Source organism: Borostomias antarcticus (assembly GCF_949987555.1).
Source record: "Borostomias antarcticus genome assembly, chromosome: 17".
NCBI lineage: Eukaryota > Metazoa > Chordata > Actinopteri > Stomiiformes > Stomiidae > Borostomias > Borostomias antarcticus.
This window is the reverse complement of record NC_140250.1, coordinates 21302818-21323066: the sequence shown is the minus strand read 5'-3', so window position 1 is coordinate 21323066 and position 20249 is coordinate 21302818. Positions and strand designations below refer to the sequence as shown.

Here is a 20249-nt window from a genome sequence, read left to right as displayed (position 1 = left end):
AGAGATAATGGTGGTGGGTCAGAACAACGTCCTCATGTAACTTGTAGTGTTCTGTGAGCTGGTCGAACTGACAGAAGCGTGGCTGCCAATCAGCGCCTACGGCCCCTCCAACCACCACCAACATTCATTCACATTCATACGTTGCATGTCTTAATGATGGTGGGGGAAGTCGGAGTACCCGGAGGGAACCCACGCAGGCACGTGGAGAACATGCAAAATCCACACAGAAAGGACCTGGAACGACCGGGATTCGAACCCAGGACCTTCTTGCTGTGAGGCGACAGTGCTAACCACTGAGCCAGCATGCTGCCCGAATGGCCTCGGTATGCTTGGTCATGCTAGCTCCCCGAGGTCTTGATGGCGCGAGTCCAGAAGCGCGTGCGGGCACAGTCCCCTGTCGATGTAGCTTCCGTCGGTGCGGGAGCCCTTGGCCTGGTTGGCAGATACGTTTATGGCTCACTTAAAGGAAGTAAGTACAGGAGAGGCCCTTAGTAAATCTCAGAGATACTTCCATGCATCACCTGAAGGAGGTGGAGGCGGAGTCAGTGTTAGATCTAGCTGACACCTTTATGTTCCACCTGGAGGCTGGTGGGGTGATTAAAGAACCACCCAGTCATGTAGTCTGAGTGAAGGTGTTAGGTTGCATTGAGCCTGTGATAAATCCACCCCATGACGAGGCCATTCTGGACAGTGTTGAGGTATAGGTATAGGTACTGCATTTGTAACGCGCTCCCCATCCAGTTGTTACACTGGCCCGGAGAGCTCATTGGGAGCAATTTTGGGGTTCAGTGTCTTGCCCAAGGACACTTCGACAGATAGTCAGGAGGAGCTGGGATTCGACCCTACGATCACTGAACGACCCGCTCTACCTCCTGAGCTATACCGCCGCCCCTAACTCTCGGGGTCTTTTCAAGTTTGCTCCACGCACCAGAGGAAGACCACGCCCCCAACGTCATCAGCAATGGCAGCCATTGTTCAGTTATCATTCTGTACACAACAAGCATCAAGCCGGGGATATTCCTGACTCCATTGATCAGCGATCAGATGTACAATTACTCATACTGTGCGATCTCCATAATAAACCAAAACTGTAAAAGAAATGTATTTATGAAACGTGGTAAAACGTAAATAATAGGCTTTCTTGCTCTACTTCCTGCGACTTCTTGTAAATTCTAGATTTCTTTTAGAGTTTTAATTTACCAAACGTGTTAAAATCATGACAATAACCATCTCAATCAACTGTTCATGTCAAAATTACACAGAAATTGGGGTCATTTGTCAGTGTGATGTCTAGTTCAAAAGTAATTTTCAACTTTCGGCGGAAATCCAGGATGGCCACCAAGCAGACCGAAGGGACACCATTTCGAGTTGGGAACATCCAAATCGGTTTACCAGACACCCTGAGCATTACAAAAAACGCAGTTAGAAAACCCCAAGCAGGTCCAAGCGGACCCCACCTTCCTACTGGACTAAGTGTTAAGATGGGAGTCCCAGACGGGTTCTGGAGCCTCGGAGGGCGCGGTCACGGCCTCACCTTGCCCGACTTCGCCACAGCGTCCACCTCCACCTCTCGCGCCCCGCGGATGAACTTGGTGATGACCACGGGGTGTTCCTGTGGGGGGGGGGGGGGGGGGAGGAGGAGGAAGAGGAGACAGCAGGCAGAACATAACATCAGAAGAGTGCATTGGAGGAGTAGGGGAGAGGAGTAGAGAAGAGGGAAGTCTCCGATCGACCCAGAATGTGGGTGTCATCCGGGAGTTAGAAAAAAGAAAAAACCCAAACATGCAACATATGTCACTGAGGGACATCGAACGTCTCAGGAGTTTCAACGCGGGGGGGGGTGGGGGGTCTGTGAGCACAAATGTCCCTGTTTGCTTCCTGTCGGGAAGGAGTTATCACGCCATTAAAAGCGAGTGATTTCCCAAGCCGGGCAGATCGGCGCTGTGAGTCTCGGGGGGGTGAGAGGACAGCGAGTGTATCTAGAACAGTGAGCCTGGGAGGGAGACGGAAGCTCTTGATGTGTGTGTGTGTGTGTGTGTTGTCTGACGGCCCCCGAGGGTCTGACGCTACGTGCCGTCAGTAGGGTCACGCACACACACGCACGCACACACGTGCACACCCAGACGCACACACACACACACATGAGTATCCCACTGGGCCTGTCCTCTTCTAAGAGATGCTGTTTGTCTGGTTGTTTGTCTGGTTGTGTGTGTGTGTGTGTGTGTGTGTGTGTGTGTGTGTGTGTGTGTGTGTGTGTGTGTGTGTGTGTGGAGTGTGCGGCGGTGGAGGTCTGCCGAGGCCATCTGTCCGGTCAGCCCTGGGCGGGGCCACGTTGTGGGGCCAGGTGGACCAGTGCCACCCAGAGGGGGAGGACAGACAAACAAAACAAGCACTGCCCCCGAGCCACGCCGGCCCGTAGCGTGAGTCGACCGAGCACAGACGACCGCGGGGAGTGTGTGTTTACAGCCGTATGCAAATTTGTTTTGGTGTGTATTTATGAAGTGACCCCAATAAGGGCAGATGAAGGGTATCCTGCACATTCGCTAGGAACATATCGCAGAGTGTGTGTGTGACTGGCTTGATCTCCTCAACTCGCTAAGACGCCAGGCATCGATTCGAAGCTAATCAAAGATGTCGCATCGCCACGAGGGTCGCCGATGGTAAAACGTATCCTGGGGAATGTGGTGTAGCGGCGGCTAACGATGCTAACGATGCTAACGATGCGCTCTTCAGCATTCTGAGGAGAGCGGTCGTGTTGATGTTATTGTTGTTGTTGTTGATGATGCTGCTGCGCACGGATGGAGCGATGGGATGTCTGACAGACGCCAAACCGGTTTCCGGGGGAACGCCGGTTCGCTGAAACCTGGCACGGACATCCCCCAAAAATGGCCAGCTCAGGACGGAGGGAGAGGAGGGAGGAGGGGAAGGAGGGAGGAGGAGGGGAAGGAGAGAGGGGGAGGAGGGAGAGAGGGGAAGGAGGGAGGAGGAGGGGAAGGAGAGAGGGGGAGGAGGGAGAGAGGGGAAGGAGGGAGGAGGAGGGGAAGGAGAGAGGGGGAGGAGGGAGAGAGGGGGAGGAGGGGAAGGAGGGAGAGAGGGGGAGGAGGGAGAGAGGGGGAGGAAGGAGAGAGGGGGAGGAGGGAGAGAGGGGGAGGAGGAGGGAGGAGGGGAAGGAGAGAGGGGGAGGAGGGGAGGGAGAGAGGGGAAGGAGAGGAGGGAGAGAGGGGAAGGAGGAAGGAGGGGAAGGAGAGGGGGGGAGGAAGGAGAGAGGGGGAGGAGGGAGAGAGGGGAAGGAGAGGGGGGGAGGAAGGAGGAGGGGAAGGAGGGAGAGAGGGGGAGGAGAGAAGGGGAGGAGGGGAGGGAGAGAAGGGGAGGAGAGAGAGAGGGGAAGGAGGGAGAGAGGGGGAGGAGGGGAAGGAGGGAGAGAGGGGGAGGAGGGGAAGGAGGGAGAGAGGGGGAGGAGGGGAAGGAGGGAGAGAGGGGAGGGAGAGATGGGGAGGAGGGAGAGAGGGGGAGGAGGGAAAGGAGGGAGAGAGGGGGAGGAGAGAAGGGGAGGGAGAGAAGGGGAGGAGAGAGAGAGGGGAAGGAGGAGGGGAAGGAGGGAAAGAGGAGGTAAAATCAATAGCCCCCCGGGGCTACAGAAAGGTCTGAGTGGAGGTGAGCAGACCATTAGCAGCAGACCAGAGAGTTGGATTGTGTTGTTCTTTTAAGGGAGGTTTAGCCCTGTGGCTGTCTGGCCAGAAAACTATGGAGGGTTACAAAGCAGATTGTGTGTGTGTGTGTGTGTGTGTGTGTGTGTGTGTGTGTGCGTGCGCACGATTATTTAATTTCACTTCCACACGCTGTTCTGCGTGTCTCAAGAGATCATCACAGCAGGGTGTGCTGCAGATGCAGGTCATGTTCGTCTCAGAGGTGCGTTCGCATTGTTAGGTGTGAGTGTGCATATGTTGACTTGACTGAGAGTGTGTGTGTGTGTGTGTGTGTGTGTGTGTGTGTGTGTGTGTGTGTGTGTGTGTGTGTGTGAGGGGGCGGGGCTCACCTGGGACACCTGACTGGCCTCCTCCAGGAAACGCTTCATCTCCTCCTCGCCATGCGCCACGTTCATCGCCGAGCCACTGGGAGAGGGAGGGGATGATGAGAGAGGGGAGGTGGAGAAAGGGAGAGAGAGAGAGAGATAGAGAGAGAGAGGAAGAGAAAGGAAGGACAGAGAGAGGAAGAAGAAGAGAGAATGATGAGAGAGAAGGGGGGGGGGAGAGATACAGGACAAGGGATATGGATGGAGGGAGAGAGAGAGAGAAGGAAAGAAAGAAAATCTTAACTTGAATGTTGCCTGTTCAACGGTTAATATCTCCCAGTTACATCTACCAGGCAGGTAGACAGACAGACAGACAGAATGTGTTCCACCTGCAAGAGGCCGATTTCCTTGGGGCCACTAGCCATACAGAATAGAGGAGGAGGAGGAGGAGGAGGAGAGGAGGAGGAAGACAGGGTGGAGGAGTAAGACAGGCTCTTCTTCAGTGCCAACAAACAAGACAATAACGCCAAAGAGGGGGCGTGTCAGAGGGGGCGTGTCAGAGGAGGCCAGGCTCTACACAGGCTAACTGGAAAACAGAGTACCCTAAACTACACAGTCACAATCAGCGAGGTCTGTACCTCCGATTGTACATCAGTCATTATCTGCGGTTTCGGGTTGGGTCGGATATCCAGAGATATGACACTATTTACAGCCTGTGAAGAGCCTGTCATAACCCCTCTCTCTCTCTCTCTCTCTAGCTCTCTCTCTCTAGCTCTCTCTCTCTCTCTCTCTCTCTCTCTAGCTCTCTCTCTCTCTCTCTCTCTCTCTAGCTCTCTCTCTCTAGCTCTCTCTCTCTCTCTCTCTCTAGCTCTCTCTCTCTCTCTCTCTCTAGCTCTCTCTCTCTCTAGCTCTCTCTCTCTCTCTAGCTCTCTCTCTCTCCCTCTCTAGCTCTCTTTCCCTCTCTTTCTCAAAAGCTTTGATGAACAGAGCTTCCCATGAGCGCCTGCTGCTGGCCCAACGGCCGACTACTCATTTAAATCCAGTCTGTCCAAAATAATAAATGAGGTCTAATGATTCAAAAGTTCTGTTCAGTCAGGAATGTATGGTTTTAAATATTAATAGCTTTTTAGAGACTGGGTGGGCTAAAACGCACAAGAAGCCTAATTATCCTAATTCTTACAATAAGTCGCTACATGTTTACAATCTTAAGTAATTAAGATGAGTGGATGATGGACCAGCAGATTTGGACCACCCCAGACCACCCCGCTAGCTGCCTACTTTTTTGTGTTTGATCAAAAATAACAACATGCCAGTTCCAAAACCAGAACCCGACCTGAGAGGTTCTGAGCACAAACCAGATATTACAGAGCCCCCCATGCCGGCCCCCAGGGGGCCCAACATAGGCGAGAGCTGTAACGGCCGCGTCTTGACACGCCTCCTCCAGGGGGCCCCCAGAGCTCCTCCAGGGCCCCCCCCAATGTGCCTTCCTACACACGGCCTGCTGTGGTTTGACTATACAGTACGTGCTAAATGAGCAATTTAGGTCACTCGCACCTCAAATGCACGCCAACCCTGACTAGTTGTGTTTTCACTGGTGTATTTCTACTCTGTTCTCGAGGTTGACGAGCAGACGAGACAAAAAGAGGAGAAGTGTAATCGTACCTCCGCTCTAGCTAACAAGGCCCCCTGTTCACGCGCCGCTTTGCGCCGACTGCGGCACTTATCCCTGGGAGGTTTTCAATAAGGAACCATCGCTGCAAACAATTGCAGGGTAATGCAGACTGTCTCATCGCTCTGGCAACCCGGAGACAGAGGAAAGAGAGATAGAGGGGAGAGAGACAAAGAGAGAGAGAGTGTGGGGGAGAGAGAGGGCGAGAGAGAAAAATAGGAGATGGAGAGAGCGAGAAAAAGAGAGAGAGAATGTGTGAAAGATAGCATGCGTGTGTGATAGAGAGAGAGAGAGAGAGAGAGAGAGAGAGGGAGAGAGAGAGAGGGAGGGAGAGGGAGGGAGTGAGAGTGTCTATACCCTTACCTTAGGACATACGAGGGTCTGAGGAGACAAGGGTAGCCCACCTTGTTAGCGAAGGCAAAAGCTTCCTCCTGAGACAGACAAGAGGGAGACGAGAGGGAGAGAGGGAGACGAGAGGGAGAGAGGGAGACAAGAGGGAGAGAGGGGTGGGTGTTACAGTGCACAGGTACAGTCGACAGGGCAGACGAGGGGGGGGGGGGGGGAGGGTGGAGAAGCCAATCTTTCCCTCCGGTATCCCAGGGTGATTGAAAATCAACACTTGTTCTGGAAGCTGTTTGTTTCCTGGTTTTGGGAGGTCATGTGACGGCGTCGCCGGAGGCCGTGGGCAGACGTCATGTTCGTCTGCAGGAACGCGTGCGTCGGCGTCTCTCCAGGTATTAGATGAGTGGGTGCGCATAATGTTGACTTGTTTGCGAGCGAGTGGCGAGTTGAGGTGGGGCTGAGGGACCAGATTGTGTGTGTGTGTGTGTGTGTGTGTGTGTGTGTGTGTGTGTGTAAGATGAAGGCCTTTAACAGCAGGGCCTCATCATTTCAACAATCAGGTATTTCACAATACCTCCCTGGGACAAGAAGGTATTGTGTGTATTGAATTGTTTAGAAGCTTTTCATTAGCATTACCATGACAATACTTAATTTCCGTGCGTGTGCGTTTCAAGACGTTTGTTTCAGAAAGTGTGTGTGCTTTTCAAGTGTGTGTGTGCTTTTCAAGTGTGTGTGTGCTATTCAAGTGTGTGTGTGCTATTCAAGTGTGTGCTATTCAAGTGTATACTGAGCTAGTGGGCTTATTACTCTGGGACTTTCCCTTTTTAAGAAGCTCCTTCCAGAAGACACCATTAGGCGACTCAGCCTCCCTGATGAGGCCTAAAAGTTCCCCCTCGCGTCCAGAACGGCAATCAGCTAGCAGGGCTGCTTCGCTTCAAAGAGGACAGGACGGAAAACCCCAAATAAAATCCAACCGCCGAACAGTCATCAATAGGATGAGACTAGAAGTTAGTTAGAGGGAAAATAGGGCCTAGCAGGTTCATCCATGTCCTTATTACAGGAGGGAGGGATCTGCGAGGGAGTTCAAAGGAAGGTGTTTACGGGAAAGAGGCTTCCGGAAATGAGCGGAGATGAGTGGTGTGGTGGAATGGCGGGCTACATCATTGGATCGACTCTTCCTCCTCCTCCTCCTCTTCCTCCTTCATCTCTCCATCCTCGAGTGTGTGTCTGTCATTAGACGACGGGGTCGCCAGGGGGCCGCGAGACGCGGCGGACCTCTCTCTCCGAGGGGCCGGCTTTCTCGAGCGACTCTCGCTCAGCTGGGCGCAATTAAAAACGCGCGATGGCGGCGGCGGCCTGTGGCCCCTGGCTGGGGTGGGCGGAGTCTTCAGGAAGGGCCGTCTCTCTCTGCCCTGGCTGGGGTGGGCGGGGTCTTCAGGAAGGGCCGTCTCTCTCTGCCCTGCGTCGCGCGAAACCCTGTCGGTGTCCCAGTCTGCAGACATGAGGACGCTGCGCCTGCTGTAAAAGCTCCCCCCCCCCCTCCCTCTCTTCCAAGTGAGACGGACTGAATATTCAGAGGTAGAGAGAGAGAGAGAGAGAGAGAGAGAGACATTTTGCGTGTTCCAAAAGGAGGACATGAACGTAATTATGTATTATTTGTTATTATGTATTTTAATGTATTTTAATTATTATAGTGCTCATGCCATCTGCCCCAGAGACTATGGTTGGAAATCAGCCAATTTGTCTAAACCGGCATGTTTACAGAAATGTTCCTTAATGTGCACTCTCTCTGAATTTTAAACTATTAAATAAATAAATTAAATAAACGTGTCCTATAACCCCCCCCCCCCCCCCCCCCGCCAACCCAGGAACAGGGGCGGCCCTAATGGAGCAGACATCTTCCAGCACTTCCTGTCGACATGTTTCGGCACTCTGGGCGTTCGGGGGCCGGCTCCCCTCTGACGCGACATGGCTACGCTGTGAGGGGTCACTGGTCCGGGGACGAGAGGAACGGGCGAAATCTCTCGAGAGCCTCCCTTAAAAGCTTGTGAGGTTGTTGGTTTTTTTTTTAGACGAACTGGACATAATACAGCCTGTTATTCAGTTAACTCGGTCATGGCGCTGTCTAACTTTATTCCTGTCGTCCATCCGGCTGTGCCTTCTTTCTACCGCCCGGTGCCCCTCCGTGGGGCCTGTGCCACGCCCATCCCTCCATCCTTCCCTCCATCTCTCTCTCTCCTTCTCAGTGTGTACCAGGGAGCCCAGTGCCCTCCATAGAGCCTGTGCCACTCCTGGCTCATCACTCCCTCCCTCCCTCACTCCTTCCTTCCATCCACCCCTCCCTCCCCCCCCTCCCCACCCCACCCCCCCGGTGCGTACCAGCGAGCTGAGCGCCCTCCACGGCGCCTGTGCCACGCCCAGCTCGTCCAGGATGGTGGAGAAGACGGACCTCTCCTCGGCCCTGTCGATCTGCAGGGGGCTGGTGCCCAGGATGTTCACCCCGTGGAGGTGCAGGGGCATGGCCAGGTTGTTGGGGATCTGGCCGCCCACCGACACGATGCTCCCGGTGCAGCCCTGCGCGGAGCGGAGAGGAGACAGACACCGTCAGGCTAACCAGGTTTTGGCGCGGAGCCAGCACGGCGTGACAGACTGTGAGCGCGAGGCGCGAATGACTAATCGGATAACGTCGAGACAAAACAAATCGTTCGCGGACAAATTGAACTCCTGACGTCGCCAGCTCATCCGACTCGGATTGAACAGATTGGCTGCGCATCGCCGCGCGGCCGCGCCGGTCGTGTATTCTACGCCTCGTGTAAAAACTCTAATTTCCCACCTGCAAACATGGACCCACTTCAAACTAATGGGAGTGCAGATTAGACACTCAGAAATAGGGAAGGTGAGCCACTTAAAGTGTCCACGCCCAGGCCTCGGGCGTGCCGTGGCATTGTTTATCTCCGGGGGGGGGGGGGGGGGGAGGGGTCACGTTTCCACGGCAACGCCAGGTCTGGTAGTCTCTTCATTATTCATGGCTCTTTCCGTCGCCTCTGTGTTGTTGTTGCAGTCCAGGCAGTACCTGCCTACCTGGCTGGCTGGCCCCCGCTCTAGGGCTGTTATAATTACCCACGCACCGCAGGGGGGGGGGGGTGTAACTCCGATAACTGACTCCAGAGTAAACAAACACTTAATCTCCCCCCAGATCCCATCACCACTTCCACTGGATTACAACCGCTCTGGAAGGAGAGGCCGATGGGTATCGAGGCGCGCGATGCGATATGAAAACAACGAGGTCTCGGGCGGGGCTGGGGTTTTGTTTAGGGGCTTCCGGGGCTCATTCGGAGGGGGGGGGGGGCCCTCCGGAGACGAGCGCGGACCCTCGGGGGTCAGATAACAAGAGCCCGGCACTCGTACGGCCCAGGCGGCGGCGAACAGAGTGGGGAGATTTTAAAGAATCCACTCTCCGCTGCGCCCCACCCCTCCTCTCCTCTCCCCTCAGCATGACCAGCTCTTGTTTTGACAGCTCTCGGGAATAGCCTACATCAATAATGAGTCTTTGATAAAGCACTTACTAGAGAACTCAATTTGAGAGAGTCTGGGACTTAATTAGGGAGCAGGCCAGGGCTGGCGGGTGTCCTGTAGTGTTCATAAAACCACTGGCAAGCAAATAACAAACCCAGCCCATCCGCACCAAACTCCCATAGACTCGACTGCACGTCGCACGCATAACAAGCTCCTACGACTCGCTGGCTTGTCAACAAAAAAAAAAGGTCATTAACGTCCGTTGACGTGTTTTGACTTTAATCTCCGAGCTAGAGAGGTCAGCAGAGAGCAGGGAGGACGTCTTGCCCGATACTTTTTTTAAGAGTGCGAACTTGGGGAAATAAAAAATGAGGGGGAAAAAAGGGAGGCTTGCGTAGGCGGTCAGAAGTGGGTCGCGCACATCCCAAAATAATTAATAAGGCAGGTGCTGGACTAAAAAAGCATATGTATCAAAGAAAGTAGCTCCCATTAAGATTGTTTATGGACAAAAAATATGAGTGACGTTTCGAGCGACAACGCTCTTCCTCAGACAACCTTGTCTGACCGACTGAGGAAGAGCGTTGTCGCTCAAAACATCACTCATATTTTTTGTCCATAAATAATCTTAATGGGAGCTACAGTGTGCGGACTCTTACTTTCTTTGATACATAGGCTTGCATAGGCGGTCAGCGCGTGTGATCGCTAAACGTGAGTCAACCAATGAGTTGAATCTGGCCAGAGATGCTTTATCCACGCAAGAGCGGACACCGCCAAACAGTGAGTTCATTTCCCCCGCGAGATGAATAGATGCTGGCCTACCTCCAGCAAAACTCACTGAGAAGTTGCATCCATTCTATTCACATCTCATTCGTCCTGGGAGTGAGATGTGAATCAATTTCCCCCGGGGTTATTTTTCAGTTTATTCTCTTCAAAAAGTTGAAGAAGCAGGAAAAATAAGTGGCTTCCATTTCAAGAGCGATTGTCTCATTGTTGAGCAGATGCATTATTAAATGTCTTGCATGGCAAAGTGAGGTTAATGCTCTCGGCATCAATCCCTAAGGTAATGAGTCTTGTTCAAAAAGCCTTACAGTGTGTGTGTCGTGCGTGAATGTGCGTGCATGAGTGTGTGTGTGTGTGTGGGAGAGAGAGAGACTGTGTGTGTGTGTGTGTGTGTGTGTGTAGGTGTGCATGAATGCATGTGTGTGTGTTTGCGTTAATGTGTGCGTTTTAATCATTTATCTCCGAACTGTCCACTGACGTCAGGACATCTTGCCCATCTTTTGTCACAAACTCAAAACTCATCTCTTCAAGAAGTACGATCCTCGCTCTTTAGCACCTATTGTATTTTAGATTGCTTTTCATGAACTTTGCCTTCAGCACTAGATTATGCTCTTAGTCAGATGCACTTGTGAGTTCTGGCAAGTAGTAGTACATTGGTTTTTCCTACATTAAATGCAATTATTGTTAGATTGTTGGATAAAAGCATCTGCCAAATGACTAATGTAATGTAATCTCTGGTTCAGAGGTAAGGTCTGAGTGCTCTCATGTTCTATGAATGTCATGCTGCTGACCCCTGACCTCTTGCTGGGTGATGTCCAGGATGCGCTCCAGAGTCAGCTCCTCGAAGTACAGCCGGTCGCACTCGTCAAAGTCCGTACTGACCGTCTCCGGGTTGTGGTTGACCACAACCGTTCGTTTCCCCATCTGCCTCAGGGCCCGGATACTGGACACGGCGCACCAGTCAAACTCAACACTGCTCCCTGGTGGACGGGAGGATCAACAGCAACATCAATACAAACGAAGCACAATTAGATGGCCCTTAAAAATCTCCTTCAAGTCATCAATGTCGAACGATCAACAGAATCTCACCTATGTGATAGGGCCCGCATCCAAGAACCATGATGCCCTGGTCTTTGAAGTCCAGATCGTGTTCCTGGTAAATGTTAGGCATATCTTGCTCAGACCGGGATATTCAGTTCATTTCAATGAGTTTATTTTTATTTTTTTTTACATACTCAGCCTCTCTGAGGACACTGACGTCTTCTGTATGTCTCACCTGGCCATGATAGGTGCAGTAAAGGTAGTTGGTCACCGTTGGGTACTCTGCAGCCAGGGTGTCAATCTGACCAAGAGAACAACAGTGGTCAGTTAGTCACTGAGGGAAAACTCTGAAATCCATTAGAAAGACTTTTAGTGGTAAATCATGTACAACAAAATCAGTATCACATGTCTCTGTATCAGTATCACATGTCTCTGTATCAGTATCACATGTCTCTGTATCAGTATCACATGTCTCTGTATCAGTATCACATGTCTCTGTATCAGTATCACATGTCTCTGTATCAGTATCACATGTCTCTGTATCAGTATCACATGTCTCTGTATCAGTATCACATGTCTCTGTATCAGTATCACATGTCTCTGTATCAGTATCACATGTCTCTGTATCAGTATCACATGTCTCTGCCATACAGTCTTCCTCATGAGTTAGTAGCACCTCAGACGTCCTGCAAAGCTGGCGGTAGCTTAAGAAACAGCTTCGACTGACCAGGGTAATAATATAGTTAGGCAATAGGGTTTTGCCTGTATTTCTTATTCAGCTTCTCGTGCTTCTGCAGGACTTATTAAAATACTAGGATGGGGAGATGGAAGGAACATGGCCTCGTGAGACCATCCTGATCTAGCGAGCTCACAGTCAGTTCCCCTCCACGGATCAGTCTGGCATTCCTCCCATCACAGATTATTATGGACGGGACTACTTGCCTTGACAGACTACCTCCTTCAGACAATCTGCATAACAAAACATTTGCCAAATCCAGTCAGAAAAAACGGTGAAAACATCTTTTCCTCCGAGAAACTCAGTGCATAGCCTTCTCTTGTTCTTGTTGAATTGTTATTATAGAGTCTATTTCTATATATCTATATCTATATAGTCTATATATTGCAGTACTGCACTTATGGCTGTGTTTATTCTACTAACATTAATGTTACTGCTCGTTGCTTCGGGAGACTGTTTGCCACGGGAACCAATCAGGGGATACGTTCTACTGGGGGGGGGGGGGGGGGGGGGGGGGGGGGGGGGGGGGGCAGAACAGCAGTCAGAACACAGCCCCTGATTCGCCCGGTCAAAACGTAAATTTGAGAAATCGTTGGAGATAGGAGGAGGTTCAGACTGATCAGGATGGTCTCACGAGGCTAGGAGGAACCCACGTCCGGTATCCACCAGAGAGTCCCTCTAACCCTGAGAGAGGGACGTAGTCCTGGGTGAAGAGGCTCCGCCCCCTCCCCCCCGAGCAGCGCTCACCTGTTTGACCCAGGGCCTGATGTTGCGACTCAGCCTCAGGGCTCTGGCGTTGTCCTCGCTGGTGCCCAGGGCCTGGCCCACCTGCCGGTCACAGAACCCGTCCTGCTTGACCTTCAGGAGGAGATCCGCCGGGACCGTCGCGCTGTGGGAGGAGCCACGGAACGTTAAGAGAACACCTGGATGACTCTAAAGGTTGAAGGTCAACGCCACAGTTGGGGCGAGGGGAGGCTGACTCATCCAGAACGAGCAGCCGGGAACGCTGGGCGATCAATAAAACATCAATAAAACATCAACAAAACATCAACAAAACATCAATAAAACATCAACAAAACATCAATAAAACATCAACAAAACATCAACAGAACATCTATAAAACATCAATAAAACATCAACAAAACATCAACAAAACATCAATAAAACATCAATAAAACATCAACAGAACATCAATAAAACATCAACAAAACATCAACAAAACATCAATAAAACATCAACAAAACGTCAATAAAACATCAATAAAACTGCAACAAACCAGCCGGTCAACCGAGGTGGCAGGTCAGCAGGCGAGGCTGTTTATCACTCACTCAATCAATTAAAGGTTTTATGTGAGGAGGTGTGTGGGGCTAGTAAAAAAAAGAAGGAAAAAGGAAAAATTGCATTGGCTACTCAATGCTGCCCCATTCTTATAAAAATAAGAATACAGTATTTAAGAGCTTGTGCCATGACAATATTGAAAAAAAAAGTGTTTTACCACCCACTGCATTTGGTGTACATGAGAAGGTGTACGTGAGGAAGATCTCCCAGACAGACGCTGGAATCACAGGGTGTTTGAGAGACGCCGTGAGGAACCAGCCCAGCGGGGGGCCCTGATAGAACTGATCTGAAGAATGGTAATCAGGCCGGACTCCTCGTCTAAACGCCACAACAACCACACGCCAATTACAGACACTCAGCTCTGTGTGCCGTGTTTTGATGCGTGCGGTGTGTGTGTGCACAGTATGTGTTAGTGTGTGTGTGTGTGTGTGTGTGAGCAGTGTGTGTGTGTGTGTGAGCAGTGTGTGCACAGTATGTGTTAGTGTGTGTGTGTGTGTGTGTGTGTGAGCAGTGTGTGCGCAGTATGTGTTAGTGTGTGTGTGTGTGAGTAGTGTGTGCACAGTATGTGTGTGTGTGTGTATGCACACCTACACGTGGTGAGAGTGTACCATGCAAAGTTGATACAAAAAGGGCCTGGGGGGGTTTGGTGGGGTCAAACCTGGGGTCGGGGGCCGGAGCCCGCGATGGTATCATTCATTAATGACCCCTGACCTCCACAGAGAGGTCAGGAGGAAGGTGGGGCAGCAACCACCAGGGCAGAGTTCCATGACAATCCATTAAAACTAGGGTGGGTGGGTGGGTGGGTGGGTGGGTGACAGACAGACAGACAGACAGACAGACAGAGAGACAGACAGACAGACAGACAGACAGACAGACAGACAGACAGACAGACAGACAGACAGACAGACAGACAGACAGACAGACAGACAGACAGACAGACAGATAGATAGATAGATAGATAGATAGATAGATAGATAGACAGATGAAGGCTACTTTTTTATTTCATTTCATGGCACATTTTGTGAAGAAAAAAGAGATTATCATTTCTTTTTTAGGCTGCCTGTTTATCTGTAGTGTTGAAAGCAGTTTGGGGGCCTTTTTTCCATTAGCCTACTCTGTAGCAGGACACAAAAAACCTGATGACATGATGGCCCTAGTGCCCAGGGAGAGGGGGGGTTGATGGTGAGGCACTCGGGCTGAATCTGAAAAGTCAATGATTCCCGGTGATTCACTCCTGGTAAACTTCTCGAGAAAAGTGGAAGAGAAGGGAAATTTGGAGGAAATTTGGTTCCTAATAATATAATATAATATGATATAATATAATATAATATAATATAATATAATATAATATAATATAATATAATATAATATAATATAATATAATATAATATAATATAATATAATATAATATAAGATTCTATCTGGGGAATATTAACTTATAAGATTCTGGGTTAAGAGGTGGACAGAGTGAACAGGGCGTTCTGCTGAAACAGTGTGCAGTTGTAACGGAGAGCAACTATGGGGCAGTAGAGAGCTGGGTTGGTGTTTCTGTCCCCTTCTGACTGGTGGTTTTGCTCTGACAAGATTGTAAGACGCGCACTTATGCACACACACAGACACACACGCACGCACGCACGCACGCACGACGCACGCACGCACGCACGCACGCACGCACGCACGCACGCACGCACACACACACACACACACCTGTACTTTGTCCTGCTGCAGTTTCAGAAACCACAGTGTGAGAGGGTGAGAAAAGGGGAAAAAAGCCTAGGGACATGTGCCCTAAAACATTATTTATTGTCACATCCAATATTATAAGAATATGTATTATTTTTGTTTTTTTATTCGTGGACAAAGTATTTTGAGTATTTTAAATACAAAATTACTCCACTCTGAAATATTTTGTTACAAATTACATTAGATGTTTTATCGGCCTTATCAAATACAAATTAGAAAATACTCCAAAGTAATTGAAATACGTATTTCAAATACAAGTAATAGAAATACTGCCCATCCCTGCCTAGGAGCTACTCTTAGTGCCAGCAGCTTTAAGACACTACTTTAAAAAGCATCTGTGTGAGACTTACAGTACTAATGGCATAAGTTGGCTTTTCTGACAGGAGCTTGATAGGAAATTGCATGTTCTCCTAGCGCCACCAAGTGGATGAAGTCTTCACTGCACTCTATCAGTCTCATTAGCGCTCCTGACAATGAGCCAGGTGTGAAGGTGTGCATGCGTGTGTGTGTGTGTGTACATGTGTGTGTGGTTGTGTGTGTGTGTGTGTGTACATGTGTGTGCGTTTATGCACGTGTGTGTGTGCGTGTGTGTGTACATATGTGTGTGTGTGTGTGTGTGTCTGTGCACTTGTGTGTGTGTTTATGCACGTGTGTGTGTGTGCGTGTGTGTGTACATATGTGTGTGTGTGTGTGTCTGTGCACATGTGTGTTTATGCACGTGTGTGTGTGTGTGGTTGTGTGTGTGTGTGTGTGTCTGTGTACATGTGTGTGTTTATGCACGTGTGTGTGTGTTTATGCACGTGTGTGTGTGTGCGTGTGTGTGTACGTGTGTGGTTGTGTGTGTGTGTGTCTGTGTACATGTGTGTGTGTTTATGCATGTGTGTGTGTGTGTGTGTGTGTGTGTGTGTGTGCGTGTGTGTGCCTAACCTGTTGTACTGTTCCAGGTGCTTCTCCAGCTCTGTGATGCGTCGCAGCTTGTGCAGAAACCACTTGTCGATGGCGGTGAGCTGGTGGATCTGGTCCACGCCCACCCCACTGTGGAGCGCCTGGAGGAGACCAGACAGAGACACATCAATGACAACCAGACACATTTATATACTACAAATAGCACTTTTACAACAAAATGTTGAACTATAGACCAGGACTGATGTGCTTCTCTGTGTGTACCCCCAAGTCATTCAGTATTTCACTGAGTTAAGCGTTTTTTGGCTGTATAGTTGCTCCTTTATCAGTCCAGACTGTAGTAGCCACCATAGACCAGAAGGGGGAGCTAGTGACATTACTGGCTCAATGTGCTGCATGGACAACGTTGAGAGGTATTGATGTTCCATAGCTTGATACAACATGGCCCATTACTTCTTAATAAAGCCGCCAGCCTCAGTGACTCAAGCCCACATCTACATTCACAGGGTCATAAGCATGTCTTTAAAATCTATAACAGCGCGGGTGAGAATGTCAGACAAATGAGGTGACTTTCACTAAAACTGTCCAAAGTCTAAGGTCCCGTTTCCCAAAACACACAACCGACTAGAAGCCTGGAAGACAGACTTACTTGCTAAAACTTTCTTTATTTTGTGAGTCTGGCTTCCAGGCTAACCAAGTAGTCCCTGTTTATCAAACAGGTCAATGGAGACCAGATTAACCATTAAATTAAGACCATTAAAACTAGTTCTAGATGATCAAACATGTCAGAGACCAGATTAACATGAAACTGCACCAAGCTTCTTCTTAATCCTGGACCAGTCTTAATCTTCCTACGTAATGTTAATCTGTCCTAATCCCAGCCCTCAACACAGCCCTCCATTGCTCCACCTCCTACTTCCTCCTCCTCCACCTTCTCCCTCGTCCTCCTCCTCCCTCCACCTCCTTCCTCCTCCTCTACCTCCTTCCTCCTCCTCCATGTCCTCCATCCACCTCCCTCCTCTTCCTCCACCTCCTACTTCCTCCTCCTCCACCTTCTCCTTCCTCCTCCTCCTCCCTCCACCTCCTTCCTCCTCCTCTACCTCCTTCCTCCTCCTCCATGTCCTCCCTCCACCTCCCTCCTCTTCCTCCACCTCCTACTTCCTCCTCCTCCACCTTCTCCTTCCTCCTCCTCCTCCCTCCACCTCCTTCCTCCTCCTCTACCTCCTTCCTCCTCCTCCATGTCCTCCCTCCTCCTCCCTTCTCCTCCTCCTCCACCTCCTCCTCCTCCGGTACCTTGGCCAGGGAGAAGATCCGGGTGCTGGAGGGCACAGCCAGCTCCTGCTGCAGGTCCTGCTTCTCCTCCCAGGCCCTCTTCAGGGGCAGGCGGGGCATGAAGCCGTCCACCGAGGGGTGGCACATCCTCAGAGCCTTCTGGACGCTCTCCTCGAAGGTCCGGCCCACCGCCATCACCTGGCCACGCCCACAGAGGACGGGACGCCTTTTTTTCAATTCACTTTCAGGAAATACATAGGCAGGGACACGCAGCGTGCTTGTGCGTGCGTATGCATGTGTGAACATGTATCTGCGTGTGCGTGTGTGTGTGTGTGTGTGTGTGTGTGTGTGGCGCGCGCTGACCTCTCCCACGCTCTTCATGGAGCTGCCGATCTCGTGGGACATGCCCTGGAAGCGGTCCAGGTCCCAGCGGGGGATCTTGGTGACGATGTAGTCCAGGCTGGGCTCGAAGCACGCCGTGGTCTTCTCCGACACCGCGTTCCTGATCTCCGGCAGGGGGATGCCCAGCGCCAGCTTGGCGGCCACGAACGCCAGGGGGTAGCTGGGGGAGAGGGGGCGTGACGTGAGAACAGTCACCTCGTCTAGGTAATGAGCTGGGGGCGGGGCGGACGCTACGGACTTCAAACGTGGAGGGAGGGTGAGGGTCTCTCACGCGGATGCAGATGTTTTCGTTACCCAAATTGCAATCAGGCGGTAAAGCAGCCACTAGGGGGCACTGAGGTGACAGTCGATAAGAATGTTTAGAGTCCTTCCTTTCCTTCTAATGTGCGGAGCAGTAAGATTGATGAAAACAACCGTTTCGCGGCAGAAAATAGATTTTTAGAAGCTGCATTCTCAGTGCCCCGTCCGCCACCATTACATGGATATACTTGGCTGGCGCTGGATTTTACATTTATTCTACAGGCCTCCGAATTACACCAAAGTTATCTCGGTGAGTCAAACGTCATAATATGTTATATAATATGCCGTAAATAAGGTCCAGGTTGTCGAAAAACAACATTCTCCTTTAAATTCCTCGTTCTGCGAGGAAAGGCCAGTGTGGGCGTGTCTTACCCCGTAGCCTTGGAGGCGAGGGCGGAGCTTCGGGAGAGGCGGGCGTTGACCTCGATGATGCAGTACTCCAGGGAGGAGGGGTGGAGGGCGTACTGGATGTTGCACTCGCCCACGATGCCCAGGTGGCGCACAACCTTGATGGCTGTCTCCCGCAGCATGTGGTACTCCTCGTTGGACAGGGTCTGGCTGGGCGCCACCACGATCGAGTCCCCTGGGAGGGAAGGAAGGAGGGAGGGAGGGAGGGAGGGAGGAGAGAGAGATCAGAGAAAGTTGAAGGAAGAAAGGTTCAAAATGGGGTCGGAGAGGTATCGGCTCCAGTCAACATCGTGCTATTCTTTCCCGAAATTAAATCCCTAAAAAAAGCCTTTCCCGGACTCTCCGGGGTCAAGCAGGGGTCTACCGGTGTGGATGCCCAGGGGGTCGAAGTTCTCCATGTTGCAGACGGTGACGCAGTTGTCGGCGATGTCCCTCACCACCTCGTACTCCACCTCCTTCCAGCCCATCAGAGACTTCTCCACCAGGATCTGAGTGCTCATGGCCAAGGCCTGAAAACCCACAGCACCACACAGTCAGATCAGCTGGGAGATGCTTCTCATGATCAGTTATGGATTAAAGGAGTTATAGGCCAGTAATAACAGATTAAAGGTGCCGTATGCGTTTTCGTGATTTCTTCTAAGACTTTGGAAAGCCACCAGCCTGTACCCACCACCAGCTACCCACCACCAGTACCCCCCACCAGTACCCCCCACCAGTACCCCCCACCAGTACCCACCCCAGCTACCCACCACCAGTACCCCCCACCAGTACCCACCACCAGTACCCACCACCAGTACCCCCCACCAGTACCCCCCACCAGTACCCACCACCAGTACCCACCACCAGTACCCACCACCAGTACCCCCCACCAGTACCCACCAGCCTGTACCCACCACCAGTACCCACCACCCAGTACCCACCACCAGTACCCCCCACCAGTACCCACCACCAGTACCCCCCACCAGTACCCACCACCAGTACCCCCCACCAGTACCCACCAGCTACCCACCACCAGTACCCCCCACCAGTACCCACCAGCTACCCACCACCAGTACCCCCCACCAGTACCCACCAGCCTGTACCCACCACCAGTACCCACCACCCAGTACCCACCAGCTACCCACCACCAGTACCCCCCACCAGTACCCACCACCAGTACCCACCACCAGTACCCACCACCAGTACCCACCACCCAGTACCCACCACCAGTACCCCCCACCAGTACCCACCACCAGTACCCCCCACCAGTACCCCCCACCAGTACCCACCAGCCTGTACCCACCACCAGTACCCACCACCAGTACCCCCCACCAGTACCCCCCACCAGCTACCCACCCCCAGTACCCACCACCAGTACCCACCCCCAGTACCCCCCACCAGTACCCACCACCAGTACCCCCCACCAGTACCCCCCACCAGTACCCACCACCAGTACCCCCCACCAGTACCCACCCCAGCTACCCACCACCAGTACCCACCCCAGCTACCCACCACCAGTACCCACTAGTACCCCCCACCAGTACCCACCACCAGTACCCCCCACCAGTACCCACCACCAGTACCCACCACCAGTACCCACCACCAGTACCCCCCACCAGTACCCCCCACCAGTACCCACCACCAGTACCCACCACCAGTACCCACCACCAGTACCCCCCACCAGTACCCACCAGCCTGTACCCACCACCAGTACCCACCACCCAGTACCCACCACCAGTACCCCCCACCAGTACCCACCACCAGTACCCCCCACCAGTACCCACCACCAGTACCCCCCACCAGTACCC

General features: G+C 51.8%; 1 protein-coding gene across 1 annotated transcript in view; it reads right to left on the bottom strand.

Moving 5' to 3' along the window:
* Positions 1–20249, bottom strand: part of cps1 (carbamoyl-phosphate synthase 1, mitochondrial) — a gene marked incomplete at both ends in the record, with an annotated part of 45494 nt that overhangs the window by 17259 nt on the left and 7986 nt on the right. The window contains 13 exons of the mRNA XM_084452097.1: positions 1535–1612; positions 4037–4112; positions 6045–6112; positions 8403–8597; positions 11118–11299; positions 11409–11472; positions 11596–11661; positions 12844–12985; positions 16105–16223; positions 17374–17550; positions 17716–17914; positions 18427–18637; positions 18827–18971. Coding sequence (XP_084308223.1) covers positions 1535–1612; positions 4037–4112; positions 6045–6112; positions 8403–8597; positions 11118–11299; positions 11409–11472; positions 11596–11661; positions 12844–12985; positions 16105–16223; positions 17374–17550; positions 17716–17914; positions 18427–18637; positions 18827–18971 — 1722 coding nt within the window. The remainder of the gene's footprint in view (positions 1–1534; positions 1613–4036; positions 4113–6044; positions 6113–8402; positions 8598–11117; positions 11300–11408; positions 11473–11595; positions 11662–12843; positions 12986–16104; positions 16224–17373; positions 17551–17715; positions 17915–18426; positions 18638–18826; positions 18972–20249) is intronic.